Source organism: Pseudoliparis swirei, chromosome 2 (assembly GCF_029220125.1).
Source record: "Pseudoliparis swirei isolate HS2019 ecotype Mariana Trench chromosome 2, NWPU_hadal_v1, whole genome shotgun sequence".
Taxonomy (NCBI): Eukaryota; Metazoa; Chordata; class Actinopteri; order Perciformes; family Liparidae; genus Pseudoliparis; species Pseudoliparis swirei.
In genome coordinates, this window is record NC_079389.1 from 24,316,367 (window position 1) to 24,342,577 (window position 26,211).

At 47.1% G+C, this 26,211-nt stretch overlaps 1 protein-coding gene across 1 annotated transcript in view; it reads left to right on the forward strand.

Annotated features, from left to right (window-relative positions):
* The window catches only part of LOC130203042 (titin-like), a 118,230-nt gene that overhangs the window by 80,445 nt on the left and 11,574 nt on the right, over positions 1–26,211 (forward strand). The window contains exons 78-100 of the mRNA XM_056428938.1: positions 430–708; positions 1,096–1,374; positions 1,476–1,763; positions 1,874–2,152; positions 2,611–2,892; positions 3,240–3,518; positions 3,619–3,897; positions 3,994–4,272; positions 4,361–4,648; positions 4,739–5,017; positions 5,635–5,916; positions 6,927–7,205; positions 7,316–7,597; positions 7,701–7,979; positions 8,629–8,916; positions 11,378–11,656; positions 14,131–14,412; positions 14,755–15,033; positions 16,078–16,365; positions 16,910–17,197; positions 18,076–18,366; positions 18,856–19,143; positions 19,238–19,269. Of these exons, the coding sequence (XP_056284913.1) occupies positions 430–708; positions 1,096–1,374; positions 1,476–1,763; positions 1,874–2,152; positions 2,611–2,892; positions 3,240–3,518; positions 3,619–3,897; positions 3,994–4,272; positions 4,361–4,648; positions 4,739–5,017; positions 5,635–5,916; positions 6,927–7,205; positions 7,316–7,597; positions 7,701–7,979; positions 8,629–8,916; positions 11,378–11,656; positions 14,131–14,412; positions 14,755–15,033; positions 16,078–16,365; positions 16,910–17,197; positions 18,076–18,366; positions 18,856–19,143; positions 19,238–19,269 (6,248 nt within the window). The remainder of the gene's footprint in view (positions 1–429; positions 709–1,095; positions 1,375–1,475; positions 1,764–1,873; positions 2,153–2,610; positions 2,893–3,239; positions 3,519–3,618; positions 3,898–3,993; positions 4,273–4,360; positions 4,649–4,738; positions 5,018–5,634; positions 5,917–6,926; positions 7,206–7,315; positions 7,598–7,700; positions 7,980–8,628; positions 8,917–11,377; positions 11,657–14,130; positions 14,413–14,754; positions 15,034–16,077; positions 16,366–16,909; positions 17,198–18,075; positions 18,367–18,855; positions 19,144–19,237; positions 19,270–26,211) is intronic.

Genomic DNA, 26,211 nt, shown 5'->3' on the forward strand with positions numbered 1-26,211 from the left:
TGAATAATTCTTCTGATATTTGAAAAAACATTTAAATCTGCTCAACATTTTGGGATAGCCTCGCAAAGCTTCATCCTGACCTTTGCTACCCTCAGTAGGCATTCACTTCTGTGTAGTTTGTCTTCGAGAGCTTTACAATCCGTCCAACACTGATCGCCATCCAGCGACAAGAACCAACGACCTCTGACTGGTCATTTGCTTTTTTCTCTGAAAGACCAACAAGGTTAGTTTCTTCCCATCGAGTTCTTTGATCAGCGGTTTAGAGACGCAGCCAATCGCGACCTGAACTCTGGCCCAAGCTCTCTAATTGTTCTAAAATGTGCCCATAAATCTCACAGAAACACTGAGCTAGCAGGAGGAAGTCTGACTTTGCGAGGCTAACATTCAGTAGCGAAGCCAATCATATTCATATAAAATGTCTCCTTTTAGAACCGCCATCATTTGTGAGAAAGCTAGAGAACCTCAGCTCCTTGGTGGGCAGTGAGGTTTCTCTGCAGTGCACCCTGAAGGGCTCCGAGCCCATGACTTTGTCCTGGACCAAAGACAACCACGAGCTCAAAGAGGCTGAACACGTTCAGATCACATACGAGAACAACACAGCTCTGCTGCGCGTCACCAACTTACAGGCCAAACATGGCGGCAAATACTCGTGCCAGGCGCAGAACCAGGCCGGGAGCCAGGCGTGCTCGTCTGTGTTGACCGTCAAAGGTTGGTTAAGTTACTCGAAAATATGTCCAGAGGTGCGTTCAGGCGATCCTTATCAACTCGTCAAGTCACACATTTAGAGGTTTCCTAGAAGTGTATTTCCCTCAAATGGCCACAAAGTGTTAAATCCCAGTGGAGAACGTCCATGAGTTATGAAGTCAAACAGCTGAAACCAGAACAAACCAGTGGACTCGATGGTTGTCCTCCCATTATTTACATCCTCCACAGGATGTTCCATGGAGGATGGATCCGGCATTGAGCCGTGATGATGTTACGAGTTGATAATGACCAAGCGCATCTTTAGCATCCGTCGATGTTGACTCAATCATCATGCTGTGCTGCAGTGAATGCAGGTAGAGATTCTTTGCTGACTATTGTTTGATGTCTCAGAGCCGGCTAAGGTCACGGAGGAGGCCAAGTCCATCAGTGTGACTCAGGGGGATCCGGCCACGCTGGAGGCCCGGTTCTCAGGCACAACACCGTTGAAGGCCAGATGGCTTCTGGCGGGCAAGGAGCTGACCTCAGGCCAGAGATATAAAGTGCAATGCACAGACACCAGCTCTGTGCTCAAGATTATTAAAACTGAGAAAAGCGACAGTGGGGACTACACCTTTGAGGTTTCCAACGATGTCGGCCAGAGTTCTTGCGAGGCCACCCTTACCGTTCTCGGTCAGTTCTTAATGTGTAATCAAGAACCCAACATTGGTGTTGTTTACATACATTGTGTTTTAAACGTTGCTTCCCATCTCTTTATCTTCCATTAATGTCAGATCAAATAATTCCACCATCATTTACAAGAAAGCTGAAGCAGACGGAAGGTATCAAAGCATCGTTTGCTCATCTGGAGTGTCTGGTTTCCGGCTCCCTGCCGATAACCGTACAGTGGTTCAAAGCAGAGAAAGAGATCCAGGCCGATGAGAAACACAAATGCACATTCTTTGAGAATGTTGCTTTCCTGGAAATCTCTAACCTTGAGAGTAAAGACAGCGGCAGCTACACCTGCATCGCTAACAACAGAGCAGGAACCGTCCAGTGCTCCGGGAACTTGTTGGTCAAAGGTTTGTTTGTGGTATTTATGAGAAGCTGGATGTGTCTCATCAAAGTCCTGAAGGATCTTTGTTACAGATGCAGCTTTCACAAGCAGTATTTCCTTTCTTTTCTCTTCCAGAACCACCATGTATTCTTGAAAAGCCCGATTCCATGAATGTGTTGCCTGGCTCCAAAGTCCAGTTTAACGTACTGGTGTCTGGCACGCTGCCACTGACCACCAAGTGGTTTAAAAACAAGAAGGAGATTTTCTCCAGTGCTGACTGCTCTGTGGTCAAAGACAACATCTCCACCTCACTGGAGCTCTTCTTTGCTAAAACCTCTGATTCTGGAGAGTACGTCTGTGAAGTACAGAACGACGTGGGCTCCACTTCATGCCGGGCAACGCTCTTTGTCAAAGGTCAATAGATTCTTCATGTCAAACTGAGTCAGTGAAAATGTCTCTATCCATCTGTTGCAATTGGCATTTTTTAATCCAGAATTAGCTCCTTTTCCTTTGACTTGATGCTGAAAACAAGATGACCAGCAGGGGTCAAGAGGAAGTGCAAACTTAAATTAAATGGGATGGATTGTGACCCTGTGTGTCTTACCATCCTCACAATCACCTGAAAACCACAAAGCCCAAGTATATTCTTTAGTGAGCTGGAAGAGTAAGTCAAAGAAAATTATTTATTTCAGACTCACCAAAAAGTTACGGTTAATCAGTAAATAAATGTCACATTAGCTTGGGAAGCTGACTTGTTAAAACTGACTTGCTTTAAATTTGAGCAACATTTGGATGGAGACATTATCGAGATCAGGGTTTCCCCCTCTCCATCTGTGTGATGGTTACATCTATTGTTTTATTTTGTTTCTTAGAGCCCCCTAAGTTCACACGAACCCCGGCTCGAATGTCCGTGGTCCGTCCCGGTCAGAGTAAAGTGTTTGAGTGCCAGGTGACCGGCACACCGGAAATAGACATCTACTGGTTCAAGGAAGGCTCTGAGATCAGCACCAGCGATCGGTACAAGTTGGTCTTTGTTAACTCTGTGGCCGTGCTGGAAATCTGTGGGGCTGATACCAAAGACACTGGGCTTTACTACTGCGAGGCTCGCAATGAGGCCGGCAGTGAGAGCTGCAGCATGGAGCTCAAGGTCAAAGGTTAGTTTTGTCAGGAGACATTGGGGCTCATTGGGCAGATTGGAGGCAATGGTTTCCAACCTCTCATGGATCATCTGCCATTCTTCTAGAAAGAACTGCATTAGCATTTATACATTTGGCTTCCTAAAATTAAAAGATGAATTCCAATTGAGATTTTTAACAATCAGCTAACTCAACAGATTAATGGACCGTCATCGGTTCATAATTTGTCTCAAACCAGATAGAAACAGTTCTTTGGGAAACCTTGCTTCCAAATGTACCTGTATCTGTTTGTGCCATAAAATATTTAGAAAATGAACTGTTGAGAAAAAGATAGGTGGGTGACCGTTTGTTCTTTCTCATCTCAGAACCACCATCATTTATTAAAGAGTTGGCTCCAGCTGATGTCGTGAAGGCCTCTAGTGCCTGTTTTGAGTGTCAGGTAGCTGGGACGGGTCCTTTTGAGATAACGTGGCACAAAGATGCAAAGGAGATCAAACCCAGTGCCAAACACGGCTTCTCCCAGATGACCGACACTGTGGGTCTAGAGGTGCACAAATGTGAGGTCGTAGATGTCGGTGAATACCAGTGTACTGTTGCTAATGAGGTGGGAAGCTGTACTTGTAAGACTACCCTCAACCTCAAAGGTTAGTCTAAGCCAAATTTAAAATCCACATTTTAATTTTTTTTTAATTTGAGGTAATACCCGACCCTTTACTTTAACATGTTATTGGTTTCCTCTAATAGAACCACCAACATTCACCAAGAGGATTGAGAACACTTCCACTGTTCTGGGTAAAGTGGCAGAGTTTCAGTGTGTTGTGGCGGGTTCTCCCACTCTCTCCGTGCAATGGCAAAAAGATGAGAACTGGATTTTGGAGGATCCAAAGATTGAGAGAACATTTGAGAACAATGTGGCCACTCTCAGGGTTCCCGCCTGCGAGCTGACACACAGCGGGAAATACACCTGCCAGGTGGTAAATGAAGCCGGAAAGGATAAGTGCTTTGCCACCCTGACGGTGCAAGGTATACCTGTGCTTCACTAATTATGGTATCAAAGCTTTCCATGGTCCTGATTTTGTGAGAAACCATATGAATCTATGAATTTGTTTTGCATTGTAGAACCTCCTCAGATCACAGAGAAACCTGAAGAGATAAAGGTTACATTGGGAGATCCAGTCAGTCTGGACTGTAAGGTGACAGGCTCACCTGAGCTCAAAGTGAAATGGATGAAGGATGGCAAAGAGCTTCAGTCCATCAGACAGCACAAGCTGATCTTTGAGAACAACATCAGCAGCCTAAAGCTTCAGTCGGCTCAGAAGGAGGACGGAGGAGAGTACATCTTTGTGGTGGAAAACCACATCAGTAGCTGCACCTGCAAAGTCAAAGTGATCGTTTTAGGTTGGTGTGACAAACATGAAACTCCTGCGCTACGTAGCGGCATGTTGAATACAGCCTGATAACTATCTTGTTATTCTTTTGGTAACAGAACAAGTAATTGCCCCGAGCTTCATCAAACCCCTGGTAGACATGCAGGAGATATTGGGCTCCTTTGTTCAGATATGTTGCAAAATATCTGGTTCCCTCCCGATCTCTGTGGAATGGCAAAAAGATGGGAACAAAATCTCCAGTGGAGTGAAACACAAACTGATTCAACAGGACAATTCAGTGTCCATTGAAATCGAACAGCTGGAGAGATCCGATGCAGGATCCTATGCTTGCAAACTGACCAATGCAGCGGGATGTTGTGGATGCAGTGGATCTGTCATGGTCAAAGGTCAGATATTGATTCCCCAAGTGATTGGTCACGCAATCCTAACTCAAAGGTAAGTACCTCTTTTAACGCCGTCCGTCTTGTTCTCTTCAGAACCTCCCAGCTTTGTGACGTTGCCTGAGTCCCAGGCGGCTCTACCAAATGGAACCGTACGCTTCAAAGGCGCATTTAAGGGAACGCCTCCTTTCACGGTCAAATGGTTCAAGGAGGACTCGGAGCTCATGACCGGGCCCACTTGTTTCACAGGGCTGGAGGGCCTGTCTTGCTTCTTAGATCTCTATTCAGTGGGCATCACCCAGAGTGGAGTCTACTCTTGCCAAGTCAGTAATGACGCTGGCTCTGTGCGCTGCAGTGCAGACTTGACAGTCAAAGGTTGGGCATCTTTTGAATCGACTCTTGCGTGGCTGTATTCATCTCATATCTGCATCGCTGGCTCAAACTAGTAGTTCTCTATTGCAGGGATTCCCAAAGTGTGGTGCGCGCACCCCTGGGGGTGCGCGAGCTGTCTCTAGGGGGTGCGCGAGAGGAAAAATGTAATGGCGGTCTAATGGTCTAATAATTAATATTAGACATTCTCAGGGGTCTCAAGTGTCACGCATTGAGCGTGAGACTCAGTGGCGTCCCCCCCCCCCCGTCAACAACTCTTCTCGGAGCAAAAAAAAGAAAAAGTGTGGGGGATTGGGGGTGCGTGAACCCGGTCGGGATGCAGAAGGGGGTGCGTGGCCTAAAAAGTTTGGGAACCCCTGCTCTATTGGAACTTTCACTGTTTCTATATTATTCATAAGCTTGTCCACTGCTGCATCTTCTCATTAAGAAGCGTTTGTTGCCTTTTGTGATTCACCTGCATTTTCCACAACCATCCAGTCTCTGCTGCTAACCCCATCATTGTCAGCTCATGTCTTCTGCTCACCTCCTGCCCGTTGTAACAATCTAGTTTAAGTGCCCCTACATCTTCCAGCGGCTAATATATCTCTATTTTGGCTTTCCAGAACCACCTGAGTTTGTGCTGAAACTCCCTGCCGTTAAGTTTGTGAAGCAGGATGAGTCTCTCCGACTGGAGTGCAGAGTCAGTGGCACTGCCCCTCTGAAAGTGACTTGGTACAAACAGGACATCAAGGTCACGGATGGGGGCAACTACAAGACCTCATTTGTTGACTCAGTAGCAGTCCTGGAACTGCTCTCTGCCAGCTTTGATGATGAGGGAGTTTACACCTGTGAAGCTCAGAACGATGCTGGCAGTGTCAGCTGCAGCACCACACTTACCGTTAAAGGTCAGCCTCTTACTGACTTCCTCATCATTGTTTATCATTCATGGTCTGACTTTCTGATGCACTGGCTGTTCAGTGCTTGTTGAAGTTTTGGTTAAAGTTTGGTTGTATTGCTTAAAGCTGGAATACGTAACATTCTTCTTTAGTCTTTTATTATGGTGGATATCGTCAGATGTGCAAACTCCCAACTTGGAGACTCGTTCCCTATTTCCGCTTTTTAGAAATGTTTGTCAGCTTGTTGGGTTTACCCCTTTTGTTTGGGAAATGCCATTGAAAGATCCTGGAACCTCTTGAGTCGCATATACTGCCGGAAAAAACAATTCCTCAGCCATTTTGGCTGTAGTTCCAACAAACCTTCCTTACCAACTATACCATCCTATTGTAGTTCCAACACACTTTACACCAACTCCACCACATTAGTGTAGTTCCAACAACCATCCTTACCAACTCCACCATCTTAGTGTAGTTCCAACAACCATCCTTACCAACTCCATCATCTTAGTGTAGTTCCAACAACCATCCTTACCAACTCCACCATCTTAGTGTAGTTCCAACAACCATCCTTACCAACTCCACCATCTTAGTGTCGTTCAAACAACCATCCTTACCAACTCCACCATCTTAGTGTAGTTCAAACAAACTTCCTTACATTACTTACCCTTACCACCATCTTACTGTAGTTCCAACAACCTTCCTTACCAACTCTACCATTTCAGAAATAGTTCCAACAAACTTTCTTACCACCTCCACCACCGTGGTGTAGTTCCAAAAACCGTCCTTACCAACTCCACCATCTTACTGTAGTTCCAACAATCTTCCTTACGTTACCTTACCCTTACCACCATCTTACTGTAGTTCCAACAATCTTCCTTACGTTACCTTACCCTAACCACCATCTTTTGCCACTACAGATCGTTACAATACATGCAATGTTACGGATTTCAGCTTTAAGAATTAGTCATAGATTATTTTCCCGTGTATGCCTCTTTAACAGTTTACTGATCTTTTTGTAGACCCCCCATCTTTTGTCAAAGTACTTCAGCCCGCTGAAGGGCTAAAGGGTAAGGACGTGAGTCTGTACTGCGAGATGAGCGGTACAGCTCCGTTCCAGATCACCTGGTTCAAAGACAAGAAACCTCTGATGGAGAGCAGGAAGTATAAGATGGTGAGCGAGGGCACTTCGGCTACGCTTCATGTCATTGGGATAGAGTCCTTGGATGCCGGCGAATACGAGTGCAAAGTGTCAAACAGTGTAGGAAGTGACACCTGCAAGACGTCAGTTAAGCTCAGAGGTCAGTAGAAATTGCGTTAATCTCAAATCAAAATCAGAAGTATTAGATTTCCAGGTAACTTTGTCACCCTGCTGACCTTCCCCTTTGCGTTGTTTGTCTCCTCTCTTCAGAGCCGCCGTCATTTGTGAAGAAACTGTCAAAGATGACGGTGATACTGGGAGAGGAGGTGACCCTTGTGGCCAATGTTAAAGGCTCTGAACCCATTACTGTGTCCTGGGTTCAAGACAAGGATCACATTCTCAGGGACGGTGACAACAGGAAAATCACCTTTGAGAACAACAAGGTCGCTCTTAAAGTATTTAAGGCTGATGCAACCACGGCAGGCAATTACACATGCCAACTCCGAAATGATGCTGGGAGTGTGGAGTGTTTCGCTAACTTGACTGTTCTAGGTTCGTAATCATATAATTCTCTCTTTCTCATGCAGTTTTTTGTTCCTTCCTTCGTCCTGCAGGTTTGATGAAGAACATGTTCTGCTTCTTCTGTTAATTCCAGAACCTGCTAAGATAGTGGACAAGCCCGACGCTCTGAGCGTGACGGCAGGTGACATGGCCGCCCTGGAGGTCAAAGTGTGTGGAACCCCCGAGCTGACGCCAAAGTGGTTCAAGGATGGTGTCGAGCTGGCTTCCGGGAGGAAGTACAAGATCTCCTTTTCGCAGATGATTTCAAGCCTGAACGTCCTTTCTGCTGAGAAGGTGGACTCGGGAGAATATACATTCGAGGTCATGAACGAGGTCGGGAAGGATCTGAGTAAAATTAACCTCACAGTTTTAGGTTTGTGCCCCCTTTCTTCTTTGATGACTGGTGCTGGGTATCGACCAGTTAGTGACCATCTGATCCTTGAGATGTGGTAATAATACCAAATAGCTTCATTCTATGTTTTTTTTTTTTTAATGTTTTTTTAAAATAACATCTTACCTACTTTAAACATGGATTTCTGCAAACAGTGGTGTTTCTAGACCCTTTTCAATGGGTGGAGGCAGACTCAGGTCACCTGTAGTTTTAGGGGAACCAAATACATTAAACGGGTTAACCCTAACCCCCTTATGTTTGGTTCTTCAAAAGACTAACGAGAAGCTCAGTCAGTGTTCACGTACATTAGATCCATCACTTCTAAAAAATACAATTTCTCGTCTCAGGGGCTTAATACGAGTTAACAAGACGTACAATAATATTGGCCTTTGTTTGGTATCTCCTAAACTAAGTTCTCAAATGTTAAATGTTTCAAAATGAGAAGCTATAAGAACTTTACCAAAATGAAGTTTGCACAGTTTTGATTAAAATCAGGAACTATTTAATGAAAGAAAGAGCCAAATGTTTATCACCTGGCAAGATGAGACTTTGGTCCCACCCAGCCCGGTCACCGCCGACACGTCCTCCTGCGTTTGTCCCGATGCACCACTAACGCCGTCCTCCCCCACAGATAAGATCATACCCCCGACATTCTCCAGGAAGTTGAAGGATTGCAACGCGGTCATCGGAGCAGCTGGAGAGATGGAGTGCAAAGTGTCGGGCTCCCCGCCTTTCACCGTGTCATGGTACCACGACGGGGAGGAGATCCAGAGCGGACCCAACTACGAGCTGGCCTTCAGCAACAATAGCTGCACACTCAAAGTGTCCACGCTGCAGCTGGCCCACTGCGGACTGTATAAATGTAAAGCTGTCAACAAGGCCGGAGCCAGCGACACCACGGCGGCCTTGGTCGTAAAAGGTCAGAAAGACGTTCTTACATCATTCACTGATAAGGACTCATAATGAGGCCGAGCTTTCCTGTTCTTTTGGAGTAATGTACAACATGTACCTCTGAGATGTAGTACAGTAAGAAGTACAACATGTACCTCTGAGATGTAGTACAATAAGAAGTACAATATGTACCTCTGAGGTGTAGTACAATAAGAAGTACAATATGTACCTCTGAGGTGTAGTACAATAAGAAGTACAACATGTACCTCTGAGATGTAGTACAGTAAGAAGTACAATATGTACCTCTGAGGTGTAGTACAATAAGAAGTACAACATGTACCTCTGAGCAGGGTTTTTCCTGGGTCAAAATGGGTCTTCGGTGCTCCCCAAAAAAAAATTGAGTGCGCTGCGCCCGCACGATCTCTGTTACTATTGCACCGGAATTAGCAGGCATCTATGTCTTTTTTTGCTTTTTTCCCCATAAATAATGGAGGCAATGCTTGAGGAAATCATTTTGCTAAAATAGATAGGCTAATAGATTGACAATTAGAGATGCACCGATCAGGTTTTGGGGTGCCGATCACTGAAATCAGTATCTGCCGATCCGATAATACCGATCACCGATCACGGTGTTGATTGAAGCATTCTATTTATTGTGTAGCATTGTTGCCTAGGACTATGAGGAAATACATATATAAAGCACCTCAAACATGAAAGAAATTACAGATTTCTTTAAACATTTAGGACTTTTACTTTGAGAAATGTCCTAATTGATACATTAAAATAGTTTGATTGCTATTGTAGGGGATTTCAGATATGTATGGAACACATCTGCATTATTCATTTCCTGGAACTCTTGGGGAAATCTACATACAGGACTTTGTTTAACATACAAAAGTCTGACTTATTTTTATAAACTCTTCCTTGGTACAGTAAAAATGTGAGCATAATTTAAGCTAAATCTCAGAAACGATGTCTAAAGATACAAAATCAGTTCATTGTTTACTTGTATATGTTAGTGTATGATTTGTCGACATCTTATTTTGATAAACGGATGTTGTTTCACGTGGTTCTTTCTGCTAACTTTGCAAAACCGGATGTTGTCACATAAATCCTTCCGCTAACTTTATCAAAACCCTTGCGCGCTCCCGATCTAATGCGTTTACCCTCAACATCAGTCTATAGGGGCAGACATGTGAGAGTCGGCTGAGTTGACCCAGAGATTCAACTCGGGGGACGGGGACGCCGCTCGGTGCGTGAGGATCCCCTCGTGGACCTCTCACTCTGCGGCCCTCGCAGGGCGCATTTACTCCGTTGAGGTGCGCCGCGATTGAAACCTCTCTGATAGTCCAGGTGTATTCGTGCACGTCGGGCTGTGGAGTGATCAGCAGCTGGCCGCTCTGTCCATTCGCGCACCTCACAGTTGCATATTGATCAGACAAGATGACACGCTTATTAACTCGATTACTATTGATCAAAACAGAATGAGGGTTTGGCTGTAGCCTACTTGAAACATACTATTGAGAACATATTCGCTGACATGCACGTGATGAACAGTTTTTTTTTTTTTTTTCATCGCAGACTTTTTTTTGCCTTAGGCGCTCGGGATTTGTCATAGGCGTTCGGGAAAACGGCTTAGGCGCGCGCCCAAATGTTCTCTATGCAGGAAAAACCCTGCTGAGATGTAGTACAATAAGAAGTACAATATGTACCTCTGAGGTGTAGTACAATAAGAAGTACAATATGTACCTCTGAGATGTAGTACAATAAGAAGTACAATATGTACCTCTGAGATGTAGTACAATAAGAAGTACAATATGTACCTCTGAGATGTAGTACAGTAAGAAGTACAACATGTACCTCTGAGGTGTAGTACAATAAGAAGTACAATATGTACTTCTGAGGTGTAGTACAATAAGAAGTACAATATGTACCTCTGAGGTGTAGTACAATAAGAAGTACAATATATACCTCTGAGATTACATACAGTAAGAAGTACAACATGTACCTCTGAGGTGTAGTACAATAAGAAGTACAATATGTACAGTACCTCTGAGATGTAGTGGAGAAGTAGAAGTAGTCTGGTTGGGTAAAGGTACCTCAGATGTGTATTTAAGGACAATACTTAAGGACATGTACTTAGTTAATTTACTGGTTCAGACCAAACTGATTTCATAAAAGTTCACTAGAAATTGAAAATAGAGTCCTGATAGAAGTACTTTGAGTCACAGCAGGTACTTCTTGAAGTACTCCACATCACCACGGTTCATATTGTTGACATATGAGAGTCAAAGGTTTTCACTGAGGGAAGTTTTCATATTTGTTTGTTTCAATCCATGAATCAGAAAATACTCTCAACAGCCATGTCTTTAAAGAACATTTATAAATCAGGCTTTAAATGAACAAATCCTTCAGAATATAGAGAGAACTCCTTCAGTGAAACCACCAGGTCCACCATGGTTGACCCGTCTCTGTCCTCTGGTTCCCAGAACCCCCGTCCTTCGTGGTGCCTCCTCAGCCGGTGGAGGCGATGCCCGGCTCCGATGTGACGTTCTCCGCCATGGTGAAGGGCAGCGCCCCCCTCAGGCTGAAGTGGTTCAGAGGAACCAAGGAGATCCTATCTGGACACGGCTGTGACTTCTCCCTGAAGGACAACCAGGTCCTGCTGGAGCTCTGCAGAGTGGACGCGTCTCACAGCGGAGAGTACACCTGTCAGGTGATCAACGACGCCGGGAAGGAGAGCTGCCCCGTCCACCTCACCATCAAAGGTCAGTGTCTGAAGAGGCTGGTGATGTCCTGGTGATGTCCCTATACCATCATCTGTGTCCCCTGGTGATGTCCCTATACCATCATCTGTGTCCCCTGGTGATGTCCTGGTGATGTCCCTATACCATCAATTCAATTCAATTCAGTTTATTTGTATAGCCCAATTTCACAAATTACAAATTTGTCTCGGAGTGCTTTACAATCTGTACACATAGACATCCCTGCCCCAAAACCTCACATCGGACCAGGAAAAACTCCCAAATAACCCTTCAGGGGGGAAAAAAGGGAAGAAACCTGCAGGAGAGCAACAGAGGAGGATCCCTCTCCAGGATGGACAGATGCAATAGATGTCATGTGACCAGAAGGACAGATTTAGAGTTAAAATACATTCAATGAATATGACAGAGTGTATGAATAGTTCATAGTAGGCATATTCCACGATGGAGACCTCCACGATCCATCAGGCAGATGGCGGTGGGGAGGAGGAGTGGGCGGAGTCTCAACAGTGGGCGGAGTCTCAACAGGACAGTGGCGCAGTCAGGAGCAGGAATTCCACGACCCAGACCTCGATGATCCATCAGCAGATAGGATCTATGCCGTCTCATAGGGTCCGATGACCCCATGAGACGTGAAGTCAAAAGGACTCGGGGGAGAAAGCAGAGTTAGTAACGTGTGATTGAGAGATGAACATTCATCCTTAAGGAGAGAAAACAGAGGAGATAGGTACTCAGTGCATCCTAAACGTCCCCCGGCATCTATAAGCCTATAGCAGCATATCAAGGGGCTGGACCAGGTGAACCTGATTCAGCCCTAACTATAAGCTCTGTCAAAGAGGAAGGTCTTAAGTCTACTCTTAAACGAGGTGACTGTGTCTGCCTCCCGGACTGAAATTGGAAGCTGGTTCCATAAAAGAGGAGCTTGATAACTAAAGGCTCTGGCTCCCATTCTACTTTTTAAGACACTAGGAACTACAAGTAGTCCCGCATTTAGTGAGCGTAGCTCTCTAGTGGGGCAATATGGTACGACAAGCTCCTTAAGATATGATGGAGCATCACCAATCAAGGCTTTGTAGGTTAAGAGAAGAATTTTAAAAGTGATTCTTGATTTTACATCATCTGTGTCCCCTGGTGATGTCCCTATACCATCATCTGTGTCCCCTGGTGATGTCCCTATACCATCATCTGTGTCCCCTGGTGATGTCCCTATACCATCATCTGTGTCCCCTGGTGATGTCCCTATACCATCATCTGTGTCCTCTGATGATCTCCTGGTGATGTCCCTATACCAGGGGTCCCCAAACTTTTTCCTGAGAGGGCCACATAACGATTCCCTTGTCTGCTGGAGGGCCAGCCGGGGGGTGGGGGGGGGAGGGGGGTGCTAGTGAGAGGTGAGAGTGTGCTCACCTGTGTGCGCGCATCACGGCTGAGCGATGCGCGCGCCACTCGCTGTGAGCGCTGCGCGTGCAGACAGCATTTAACGGAGCAGCGTGCGCTCTGATCGCTCTTTTAATTAAGTATCGATACTAAAAATATGCTAAATCACATCGTGTTTAACGTACGGGTACTTTGTTAGCATCGCTACACCGTGCAGCATGACAGCAGCAGATGTAGCGGACTAACATTCAAGCTAACCTAACTTCCCAAACGCTGTGGACATCTGAACGCTGATTGGCCGAGACGCGACACGTCCCATCAAAGATGTTTTATTGCTTAGAAGAGCACCACTCCACATTTTCTCCGCGTCTCACTGCAATCTCAAGGCAGCGGGCCAGGTGAACAAAATAATAAATCGGAACGCGTCTCTGGTATTGTTCAGGGGGCCGGTCCAAATGGGGAGGCGGGCCGTAGTTTGGGGACCACTGCCCTATACCATCATCTGTGTCCCCTGATGATGTCCTGGTGATGTCCCTATACCATCATCTGTGTCCCCTGATGATGTCCTGGTCCTAAACTAGTCTGTGTCCCCTGATGATGTCCTGGTCCTAATCTAGTCTGTGTCCCCTGATGATGTCCTGGTCCTAATCTAGTCTGTGTCCCCTGATGATGTCCTGTTCCTAATCTAGTCTGTGTCCCCTGATGATGTCCTGGTCCTAAACTAGTCTGTGTCCCCTGATGATGTCCTGGTCCTAAACTAGTCTGTGTCCCCTGATGATGTCCTGGTCCTAAACTAGTCTGTGTCCCCTGATGATGTCCTGGTCCTAATCTAGTCTGTGTCCCCTGATGATGTCCTGGTCCTAATCTAGTCTGTGTCCCCTGATGATGTCCTGGTCCTAAACTAGTCTGTGTCCCCTGATGATGTCCTGGTCCTAATCTAGTCTGTGTCCCCTGATGATGTCCTGGTCCTAATCTAGTCTGTGTCTCCTGATGATGTCCTGGTCCTAATCTAGTCTGTGTCCCCTGATGCTGTCCTGGTCCTAAACTAGTCTGTGTCCCCTGATGATGTCCTGGCTCTAACCCGTCCCCTGTGTGTCCCTCAGAGCCGGCTTCCTTCTCCAAGAAGCTGAAGGACGTGTCGGTGGAAAAGGGCAAAGCCTTGACGTTGGAGTGCTCGTACTCTGGATCTCCGAAGATCACGGTGACGTGGTTCAAGGACGAACAGCAGATCTTCTCCTCCTACAAGTACAACGTGACCACGACGGAGAGCTCCTGCATCCTCGAGTGTCTGAGCACCGACGACAAGGAGGCGGCGGGGAGGTACCGGTGCGAGGTCGCCAACGCCGCCGGGAAGGACTCGTGTGAAGCCGCCGTGTCCATCCTCGGTCAGTTCCTCCTGGAGGAGCCTCGGCGGTCCTGGTCTGGGATTAGACTCTGTTATATATTTAAATATATACGCTGTTATAGATTTGACTGTTTTTCCTTTCTGAATGTATCTGCGTGTCCTTTGGTGCCATTAGCTTAGCTTAGCTTAGCTTCACTCACTGGATCTCTATGGGACCAGCAGCAGCCGATTGGTTGGTGGTTCACTTTAATCCAGCGCTGGTTCTGTGGTTCTCCAGCGAGGCCATCCACGACCAATCACAGAGCCGCGTTGCGGCGGTCGGTTCCCGCGTCCACCAGCAGGGGTCGTAGTTCTCACCGACGTCTCCTGTTTGTGACCTCAGAGCCGCCGTACTTCGTGGAGGCCCTGGAGCCCATGGAGGTGACGACCGGAGACGGCGTGTGCCTCAAGTGTCAGGTGGCGGGAACCCCCGACATCAAGGTGTCCTGGTTCAAGGCCGACGGCAAAGTCCGGTCCAGCCCCACCTGCCGGTTAGAGTACCTGAAGGGCGTGGCCTGTCTGAAGCTCAGCAAGGCCGCCAAGGCCGACATCGGGGAGTACACCTGCAAGGCGGAGAACCAGATAGGCTCCGCCTCCTCCACCTGCAAACTCAACGTTCTAGGTGAACACCTGACACATTCACACCTGTCACGTGTTTATTCAACGAGCCGCTGGAAAGACGTCAGAAGATCAATAAATACTCATACTTATTTATTTCTAGTATATTTATTTTTATGGAAGTAATTTAATATAATTTACTAAGACAAAATACTTAAACAAAGTCCTGAATTGCAAATGTTACTCAAGTATTAGCAAAAGTATTAATAGCTAAAAGATAAATAAATACTAATCGAGTGGAAGAAATAAAACAAAGAACATTCTGGGCTCATTTATAGTAATATAACTTTATTTATGTATTATGTACATTAACTGCTTTATATAATATCATTTAATATAATTTACGAAAAAAAATAACTTAACTGTAAAAATGCTCCTTTACAAGTCCTGCATTGCAAACGTGACTCAAAAGTGTTAATATCTAAGTGATAATTGTTATGTATTTATGAAGTAATATTGTCATGTTTTTGTCAAGTAAGCAGTATAGAAGTATAAAGTACAGGGTTCGTACGGTCATGGAAAACCTGGAAAAGTCATGGAATTTTAAAAAGGTTATTTCCAGGCCTGGAAATGTCCCAAAAAATCCCCAAAGTTTTGGAAGTCATGGAAATATGTTATATTTGTATGCTTTGGAATTCTCGTCTTTTTCATGTTTACACTGAGATTTCACAAAATGTTGGGTCGTGGAAATTTGGTTTAAGTCCTGGAAAATCAAAATGTGTCTGAACCCTCATGCTTTTTATATATATATATATATATATATATTTATATTTATTTATATACTTATATTTATATATATATATAATTATATATATATATATATTTATATATATCATTTACTAAGAAAACTGACAGTAAAAATACTCATGCAAATGTTAGTAAAAGTATAAATATCTAAGTGATGATTTGATGTATTTAGTAATGTTGTCATGTTGAAGTCAGCAGCCACGTGTCACAAGTAGACGTCTGAAGCAGCGTCAAGTCCCTCTGGTCGCCATGGTAACCGTCCCTATGGTCGCCATAGTAACCGTCCCTCTCCCCCCTCCAGTGGCCAAGGCTCCGCCCTCCTTCCCCAAGAAGATCACCAGCCTGCAGCAGACCGAGGGCCAGGCCGTGCGCTTCGAGTGCCGCGTGGCCGGCTCGGCGCCCGTGGACGTGTCGTGGCTGAAGGACGGCGAGCCGCTGAGGCCGGGCGCCGACGTCGCCATGACGCACGACGACAACACGGCGGCGCTGGAGATCCTCCACGGGGAGAAGAGCCACTCGGGGGAGTACACCTGCGTGGCCACCAACAGCGTAGGCTCCGCCTCCTGCAGGGCCAAGCTCACGCTGCAAGGTCTGTGCAGCCTGCTGATTGGTTGGTTCAGTGTTTGGGTGTAAATACAGCCTCCTGATTGGTTGGTTCAGTGTGAGGGTGTAAATACAGCCTCCTGATTGGTTGGTTTACTTTACTTCATTTATTTTAGCTTCTTTTTACTACCTTTCCTCCTTCTTCCTCCTCCTCCTCTTCATCTTCTCCTTCTTTTTCTTCCTCATCCTTCACTTCTGCCTCTCCTATTTCCTCCTCCTCTTCTCCTTCTTCCTCCTCTTCTCATTCTTCCTCAATCTTTTCTTCCGCCTTTCATTTTTCCTTCTCCTCTTTTCCTTCTTCTTCCTCATCCTTCTCTTCCACCTCACCTTTTTCCTCCTACTCTTCTCCTTCTTTATCCGCTTCATCTTCTCCTCCTCTTCTTCCTCTTCTGTTGGAGGAACCTGAGATGAGAGTAGTTGTTGACATGTTCTTGACTCCTCCTCCTGAGAGTAGTGGTGAACTAAAGGTTGGAACTGAATGTTGTTGTGTTCCTCCTCCTCCTCTTCCTCCTCCTCCTCTTCCCCTGCAGAACCCAGATACCCGCCGGTGTTTGACAGGAAGTTGTCGCCCCAGGAGGTGACGGTGGGCGACAGCGTGCAGCTGGAGTGTCACATGACAGGCTCCGCCCCCATCAAGGTCACATGGTCCAAAGACCACAAGGACATCCGGCCCGGGGGCAACTACCAGGTGAGCTGCGTGGACAACACGGCGCACCTGGTGCTGCTGAGGGCCGACCGCGGGGACACGGGGGGCTACTTCTGCCACGCCCACAACGACGTGGGCAAAGACTGCTGCTCCGCCACCGTCTCCGTCAAAGGTAGGGGCTCCTCTTCTTCACCTCACTGCTCCTCCTCTTCTTCACCTCTCCTGGCCCGACTGGTCCTCCTCTTCTTCACCTCGCCTCACTGCTCCTCCTCTTCTTCACCTCTCCTGGCTCCACTAATCCTCCTCTTCTTCACCTCTCCTGGCCCGACTGGTCCTCCTCTTCTTCACCTCACTGCTCCTCCTCTTCTTCACCCCTCCTGGCTCGACTGGTCCTCTTCTTCTTCACCTCGCCTCACTGCTCCTCCTCTTCTTCACCTCTCCTGGCTCCACTAATCCTCCTCTTCTTCACCTCTCCTGGCCCGACTGGTCCTCCTCTTCTTCACCTCGCCTCACTGCTCCTCCTCTTCTTCACCCCTCCTGGCTCGACTGGTCCTCCTCTTCTTCACCTCGCCTCACTGCTCCTCCTCTTCTTCACCTCTCCTGGCTCCACTAATCCTCCTCTTCTTCACCTCTCCTGGCTCGACTGGTCCTCATCTTCTTCACCTGGCCTCACTGCTTCTCCTCTTCTTCACCTCTCCTGGCTTCACTGCTCCTCCTCTTCTTCACCTTGCCTCACTGCTCCTCCTCTTCTTCACCTCGCCTGGCTCCACTGCTCCTCCTCTTCTTCATCTCTCCTGGCTCCACTGCTCTTCTCCTTTTCTCCTCTTCCCCTCCCTCCTCTTCTCCTCTTTTTTTCTTCCTCTACTCCTTACTCGTCTCTCCTTCCTCTTCTGTTCTTCCTCTTCTCCTCCTTCCCTCTCTTCTTCTCTTCTTTACCTCTCATTCCGTCTGATGGCGTTTTGTTTCCTTTGTGTGGAGGAAACACGCCTCCTCTCCTCACCGCCACTGTCTCCTCCTCCTCCTCCCCCCCCTCCTCCTCCTCCTCCTCAGAGCGTAAGACCCCCCCGGTGTTCACCAAGAGGCCCTCAGAGCGCGTGGAGGACGTGGAGGGCAAGCTGGTGAAGATGGAGGGCCGGCTCAGCGGCTCTCAGCCCATGGCGGTCAGCTGGTTCCACGAGGAGGCGGAGCTTGTTAGCTCCGAGCGCTACGACGTTAGCTTCCAGAGCAACGTGGCCGTGCTCTGCATCAAGAGCAGCCGCCTGGAGGACAGCGGCCGCTACCGCTGCCACGCTGCCAACGAGGCGGGTGCCACTTCCTGTGACATCGTCATGGCGATCTCAGGTGGAGAACAACAGCCAATCAACAGCCTCCTTCTGTGTCTCTCTCTCTTTCTTTCTTTCTTTCTGTGTCTCTTTCTCTCTTTCTTTACTTTAGTTTCTTTTTTTTCTTTAAAAAAAAGTTAATAATCAATAAAGTTATGAGGTAGGACATTTAATAATGTAATAATGTTGAAATGATGTCAAAGTCTCCTCAGGATCCTGAAACATACTCCTCCTCTTCTCCTTCCTTCTCTTCCTCCTCCTCTTCTTCTTTTTCTCCTCTTCTTCTTCTCCTTCCTCCTTTTTCTCCTATTCTCCTCCTTCTGTTCCTCTTCCTCACCGTCATTCCCCTCCCTTTTCCTCTTTTCTTTTCTCCTTTCTACTCATTTCCCTCTCCTTTCGCCTCCTTCCTTGTCTTCCTCTTCTTTTCCTTCCTACTTTTTCCCCTATTCTCCTCTCTCTCCTCTCCCTCTCTCTCTCTCTCTCTCTTCTCTCTCCTCCCATCCTCCAGAGGCGAAGAAGCCCCCGGTGTTCGACGTGGCCCTGAAGCCTCTGACGGTGGACGAGGGCGACCGGCTGAGCCTCCGCTGCCACGTGTGTGGCTCGGCGCCGCTGAAGGTCTCGTGGATGAAGGACAGGAAGGACGTGGCGTCCGGCGGCAGCACCAAGATCAGCTTCTCCGACGGGACGGCCTGCCTGGAGATAAGCTCCGCCTCCCGACACGACGCCGGGGACTACCTGTGCAAGGCCTGCAATGAGGCCGGCAGCGAGTTCTGCAAGGCCAAGGTCACCGTCAAGGGTAAAGACTACTAGTACCTGTATACATATACATACATGTGTATAATATATATGTATATATATATATACTGTAGCGTTGCTCCTTGTTCCCACAGAGAAACCCGGAGTAGCTCCGCCTCCTGCTGAAGCACAGAGTACACACCAGAGAACACAGGTACACGCAGAGAACACTGTACACACCAGAGAACACAGAGTACAGAGAACACAGGGTACACACCAGAGTACACAGAGTACACACCAGAGAACACATAGTACACACCAGAGAACACAGGGTACACACCAGAGAACACAGAGTACACACCAGTACACAGGTACACACCAGAACACAGAGTACACACCAGAGAACACAGAGTACACCAGAGAACACATAGTACACACCAGAGAACACAGGGTACACACCAGAGAACACATAGTACACACCAGAGAACACAGAGTACACACCAGAGAACACAGAGTACACACCAGAGAACACAGAGTACACACCAGAGTACACAGGGTACACACCAGAGTACACAGAGAACACACCAGAGAACACAGAGTACACACCAGAGAACACAGGGTACACACCAGAGAACACAGAGTACACACCAGAGAACACAGAGTACACACACACACTGAGTACACACACAAAGTACACACACAGAGTACACAGAGTACACACCAGAGAACACAGAGTACACCAGAGAACACAGAGTACACACCAGAGTACACAGGGTACACACCAGAGAACACAGAGTACACACCAGAGAACACAGAGTACACACTAGAGAACACAGAGTACACACCAGAGTACACAGAGTACACACCAGAGAACACAGAGTACACACCAGAGTACACAGGGTACACACCAGAGAACACAGAGTACACACTAGAGAACACATAGTACACACCAGAGAACACAGAGTACACAGGGTACACACCAGAGTACACAGAGTACACACCAGAGAACACAGAGTACACACTAGAGAACACAGAGTACACACCAGAGTACACAGGGTACACACCAGAGAACACAGAGTACACACCAGAGAACACAGAGTACACACCAGAGAACACAGAGTACACACCAGAGAACACAGAGTACACACCAGAGAACACAGAGTACACACCAGAGAACACAGGGTACACACCAGAGAACACAGAGTACACACCAGAGAACACAGAGTACACACCAGAGAACACAGAGTACACACTAGAGAACACAGAGTACACACCAGAGAACACAGAGTACACCAGAGAACACAGAGTACACACCAGAGAACACAGGGTACACACCAGAGAACACAGAGTACACACCAGAGAACACAGAGTACACACCAGAGAACACAGGGTACACACCAGAGAACACAGAGTACACACCAGAGAACACAGAGGTACACACCAGAGAACACAGAGTACACACAGAGACACACAGAGACACACCAGAGAACACATAGTACACACCAGAGAACACAGAGTACACACCAGAGAACACAGGGTACACACCAGAGAACACAGAGTACACACCAGAGAACACATAGTACACACCAGAGAACACATAGTACACACCAGAGTACACAGGGTACACACCAGAGAACACAGAGTACACACCAGAGAACACAGGGTACACAGGGTACACACCAGAGAACACAGAGTACACACCAGACAACACAGAGTACACACCAGAGAACACAGAGTACACACCAGAGAACACAGAGTACACACCAGAGAACACAGAGTACACACCAGAGAACACAGAGTACACACCAGAGAACACAGAGTACACACCAGAGTACACACCAGAGAACACATAGTACACACCAGAGAACACAGAGTACACACCAGAGTACACACACTAGAGAACACAGAGTACACACTAGAGAACACAGAGTACACACCAGAGAACACAGAGTACACACCAGAGAACACAGAGTACACACCAGAGAACACATAGTACACACCAGAGAACACAGAGTACACACTAGAGATCATAGAGTACACACCAGAGAACACAGGAGTACACACCAGAGAACACAGAGTACACACCAGAGAACACAGAGTACACAGAGAACACAGAGTACACACCACAGAACACACAGTACACACCAGACAACACAGAGTACACACCAGAGAACACAGAGTACACACCAGAGAACACAGAGTACACACCAGAGAACACAGAGTACACACAGAGAACACAGAGTACACACCAGAGAACACAGAGTACACACCAGAGAACACAGAGTACACACCAGAGAACACAGAGTACACACTAGAGACACAGGGTACACACCAGAGTACACTAGTGAACACAGAGTACACACCAGAGAACACAGAGTACACACCAGAGAACACAGAGTACACACCAGAGAACACAGAGTACACACCAGAGAACACATAGTACACACCAGAGAACACAGAGTACACACCAGAGAACACATAGTACACACCAGAGTACACAGGGTACACACCAGAGAACACAGAGTACACACCAGAGAACACAGAGTACACACCAGAGAACACAGGGTACACACCAGAGAACACAGAGTACACACCAGAGAACACAGAGTACACACCAGAGAACACAGAGTACACACCAGAGTACACAGGGTACACACCAGAGAACACAGAGTACACACCAGAGAACACAGAGTACACACCAGAGTACACAGGGTACACACCAGAGTACACACCAGAGTACACATAGTACACACCAGAGAACACAGAGTACACACTAGAGAACACAGAGTACACACCAGAGTACACAGGGTACACACCAGAGAACACAGAGTACACACCAGAGAACACAGAGTACACACCAGAGAACACAGAGTACACACCAGAGAACACAGAGTACACACCAGAGAACACAGAGTACACACCAGAGTACACAGGGTACACACCAGAGTACACACCAGAGTACACATAGTACACACCAGAGAACACAGAGTACACACTAGAGAACACAGAGTACACACCAGAGAACACAGAGTACACACCAGAGAACACAGAGTACACACCAGAGAACACAGAGTACACACCAGAGAACACAGAGTACACACCAGAGAACACATAGTACACACCAGAGAACACAGAGTACACACCAGAGAACACAGAGTACACACCAGAGAACACAGAGTACACACCAGAGAACACAGAGTACACACCAGAGAACACAGAGTACACACCAGAGAACACAGAGTACACACCAGAGTACACAGAGTACACACCAGAGAACACAGAGTACACACCAGAGAACACAGAGTACACACCAGAGAACACAGAGTACACACTAGAGAACACAGAGTACACACTAGAGAACACAGAGTACACACCAGAGAACACAGAGTACACACCAGAGAACACAGAGTACACACCAGAGAACACAGAGTACACACCAGAGAACACAGAGTACACACCAGAGAACACAGAGTACACACCAGAGAACACAGAGTACACACCAGAGAACACAGAGTACACACCAGAGAACACAGAGTACACACCAGAGAACACAGAGTACACACCAGAGAACACATAGTACACACCAGAGAACACAGAGTACACACCAGAGAACACAGAGTACACACCAGAGAACACAGAGTACACACCAGAGAACACAGAGTACACACCAGAGTACACAGGGTACACACCAGAGAACACAGAGTACACACCAGAGAACACAGAGTACACACCAGAGAACACAGAGTACACACCAGAGAACACAGAGTACACACCAGAGACACAGGTACACACCAGAGAACACAGAGTACACACCAGAGAACACAGAGTACACACCAGAGAACACAGAGTACACACCAGAGAACACAGGGTACACACCAGAGAACACAGAGTACACACCAGAGAACACAGAGTACACACTAGAGAACACAGAGTACACACCAGAGAACACAGAGTACACACCAGAGAACACAGAGTACACACCAGAGAACACAGAGTACACACCAGAGAACACAGAGTACACACACAGAGTACACACCAGAGAACACATAGTACACACCAGAGTACACACCAGAGTACACATAGTACACACCAGAGAACACAGAGTACACACCAGAGAACACAGAGTACACACCAGAGAACACAGAGTACACACCAGAGAACACAGAGTACACACCAGAGAACACAGAGTACACACCAGAGAACACAGAGTACACACCAGAGAACACAGAGTACACACCAGAGAACACAGAGTACACACCAGAGAACACAGAGTACACACCAGAGAACACATAGTACACACCAGAGAACACAGAGTACACCAGAGAACACAGAGTACACACCAGAGAACACAGAGTACACACCAGAGAACACAGAGTACACACCAGAGTACACAGCAGAGAACACAGAGTACACACCAGAGAACACAGAGTACACACCAGAGAACACAGAGTACACACCAGAGAACACAGAGTACACCAGAGAACACAGGTACACACCAGAGAACACAGAGTACACACCAGAGAACACAGAGTACACAACACAGGTACACAGAGAACACAGAGTACACACCAGAGAACACAGAGTACACACCAGAGTACACAGAGTACACACCAGAGAACACAGAGAACACACCAGAGAACACAGAGTACACACCAGAGAACACAGAGTACACACCAGAGAACACAGAGAACACACCAGAGAACACAGAGTACACACCAGAGAACATAGTACACACCAGAGAACACAGAGTACACCAGAGAACAGAGTACACACTAGAGAACACAGAGTACACACCAGAGAACACAGAGTACACACCAGAGAACACAGGGTACACACCAGAGAACACAGAGTACACACCAGAGAACACAGAGTACACACCAGAGAACACAGAGTACACACCAGAGTACACAGGTACACCAGAGAACACAGAGTACACACAGAGAACACAGAGTACACACCAGAGAACACAGAGTACACACCAGAGAACACAGAGTACACACCAGAGAACACAGAGTACACACCAGAGAACACAGAGTACACACTAGAGAACACAGAGTACACACCAGAGAACACAGAGTACACACTAGAGAACACAGGTACACACCAGAGAACACCAGAGTACACACCAGAGTACACATAGTACACACCAGAGAACACAGAGTACACACTAGAGAACACAGAGTACACACCAGAGAACACAGAGTACACACCAGAGAACACAGAGTACACACCAGAGAACACAGAGTACACACCAGAGAACACAGAGTACACACCAGAGAACACAGAGTACACACCAGAGAACACAGAGTACACACCAGAGAACACAGAGTACACACCAGAGAACACAGAGTACACAGAGAACACAGGTACACACCAGAGAACACAGAGTACACCAGAGAACACAGAGTACACACCAGAGAACACAGAGTACACACCAGAGAACACAGAGTACACACCAGAGAACACAGAGTACACACCAGAGAACACAGAGTACACACCAGAGGACACAGAGTACACACCAGAGAACACAGAGTACACACCAGAGAACACAGAGTACACACAGAGAACACAGAGTACACACCAGAGAACACAGAGTACACACCAGAGAACACAGAGTACACACCAGAGAACACAGGTACACACCAGAGAACACAGAGTACACACCAGAGAACACAGAGTACACACCAGAGAACACAGAGTACACACCAGAGAACACAGGGTACACACCAGAGAACACAGAGTACACACCAGAGTACACAGGTACACCAGAGAACACAGAGTACACACCAGAGAACACAGAGTACACACCAGAGTACACACCAGAGAACACAGAGTACACACCAGAGAACACAGAGTACACACCAGAGAACACAGAGTACACACCAGAGAACACAGAGTACACACAGAGAACACAGAGTACACACCAGAGAACACAGAGTACACACCAGAGTACACAGGGTACACACCAGAGAACACAGAGTACACACTAGAGAACACAGAGTACACACCAGAGAACACAGAGTACACACCAGAGAACACAGAGTACACACCAGAGAACACATAGTACACACCAGAGAACACAGAGTACACACTAGAGAACACAGAGTACACACCAGAGTACAGAGTACACACCAGAGTACACAGGGTACACACCAGAGAACACAGAGTACACACCAGAGAACACAGGGTACACAGGGTACACACCAGAGAACACAGAGTACACACCAGACAACACAGAGTACACACCAGAGAACACAGTGTACACACTTGAGAACACAGAGTACACCAGAGTACACAGAGTTAGAGAACACAGGGTACACACCAGAGAACACAGAGTACACACCAGAGAACACAGGGTACACACTAGAGAACATAGAGTACACACCAGAGAACACAGAGTACACACCAGAGAACACAGGGTACACACCAGAGAACACAGAGTACACACCAGAGAACACAGAGTACACACCAGAGAACACAGAGTACACACCAGAGAACACAGAGTACACACCAGAGAACACAGAGTACACACCAGAGAACACAGGGTACACACCAGAGAACACAGAGTACACACTAGAGAACACAGAGTACACACCAGAGAACACAGAGTACACACCAGAGAACACAGAGTACACACCAGAGAACACAGAGTACACACTAGAGAACACATAGTACACACCAGAGAACACAGAGTACACAGGGTACACACCAGAGAACACAGAGTACACACCAGAGTACACAGGGTACACACCAGAGAACACAGAGTACACACCAGAGAACACAGAGTACACACCAGAGAACACAGAGTACACACCAGAGAACACAGAGTACACACCAGAGAACACAGAGTACACACCAGAGAACACAGAGTACACACCAGAGAACACAGAGTACACACCAGAGAACACAGAGTACACACCAGAGAACACAGGGTACACACCAGAGAACACAGAGTACACACCAGAGAACACAGAGTACACACCAGAGAACACAGAGTACACACCAGAGAACACAGAGTACACACCAGAGAACACAGAGTACACACCAGAGAACACAGAGTACACACCAGAGAACACATAGTACACACCAGAGAACACATAGTACACACCAGAGTACACAGAGTACACAC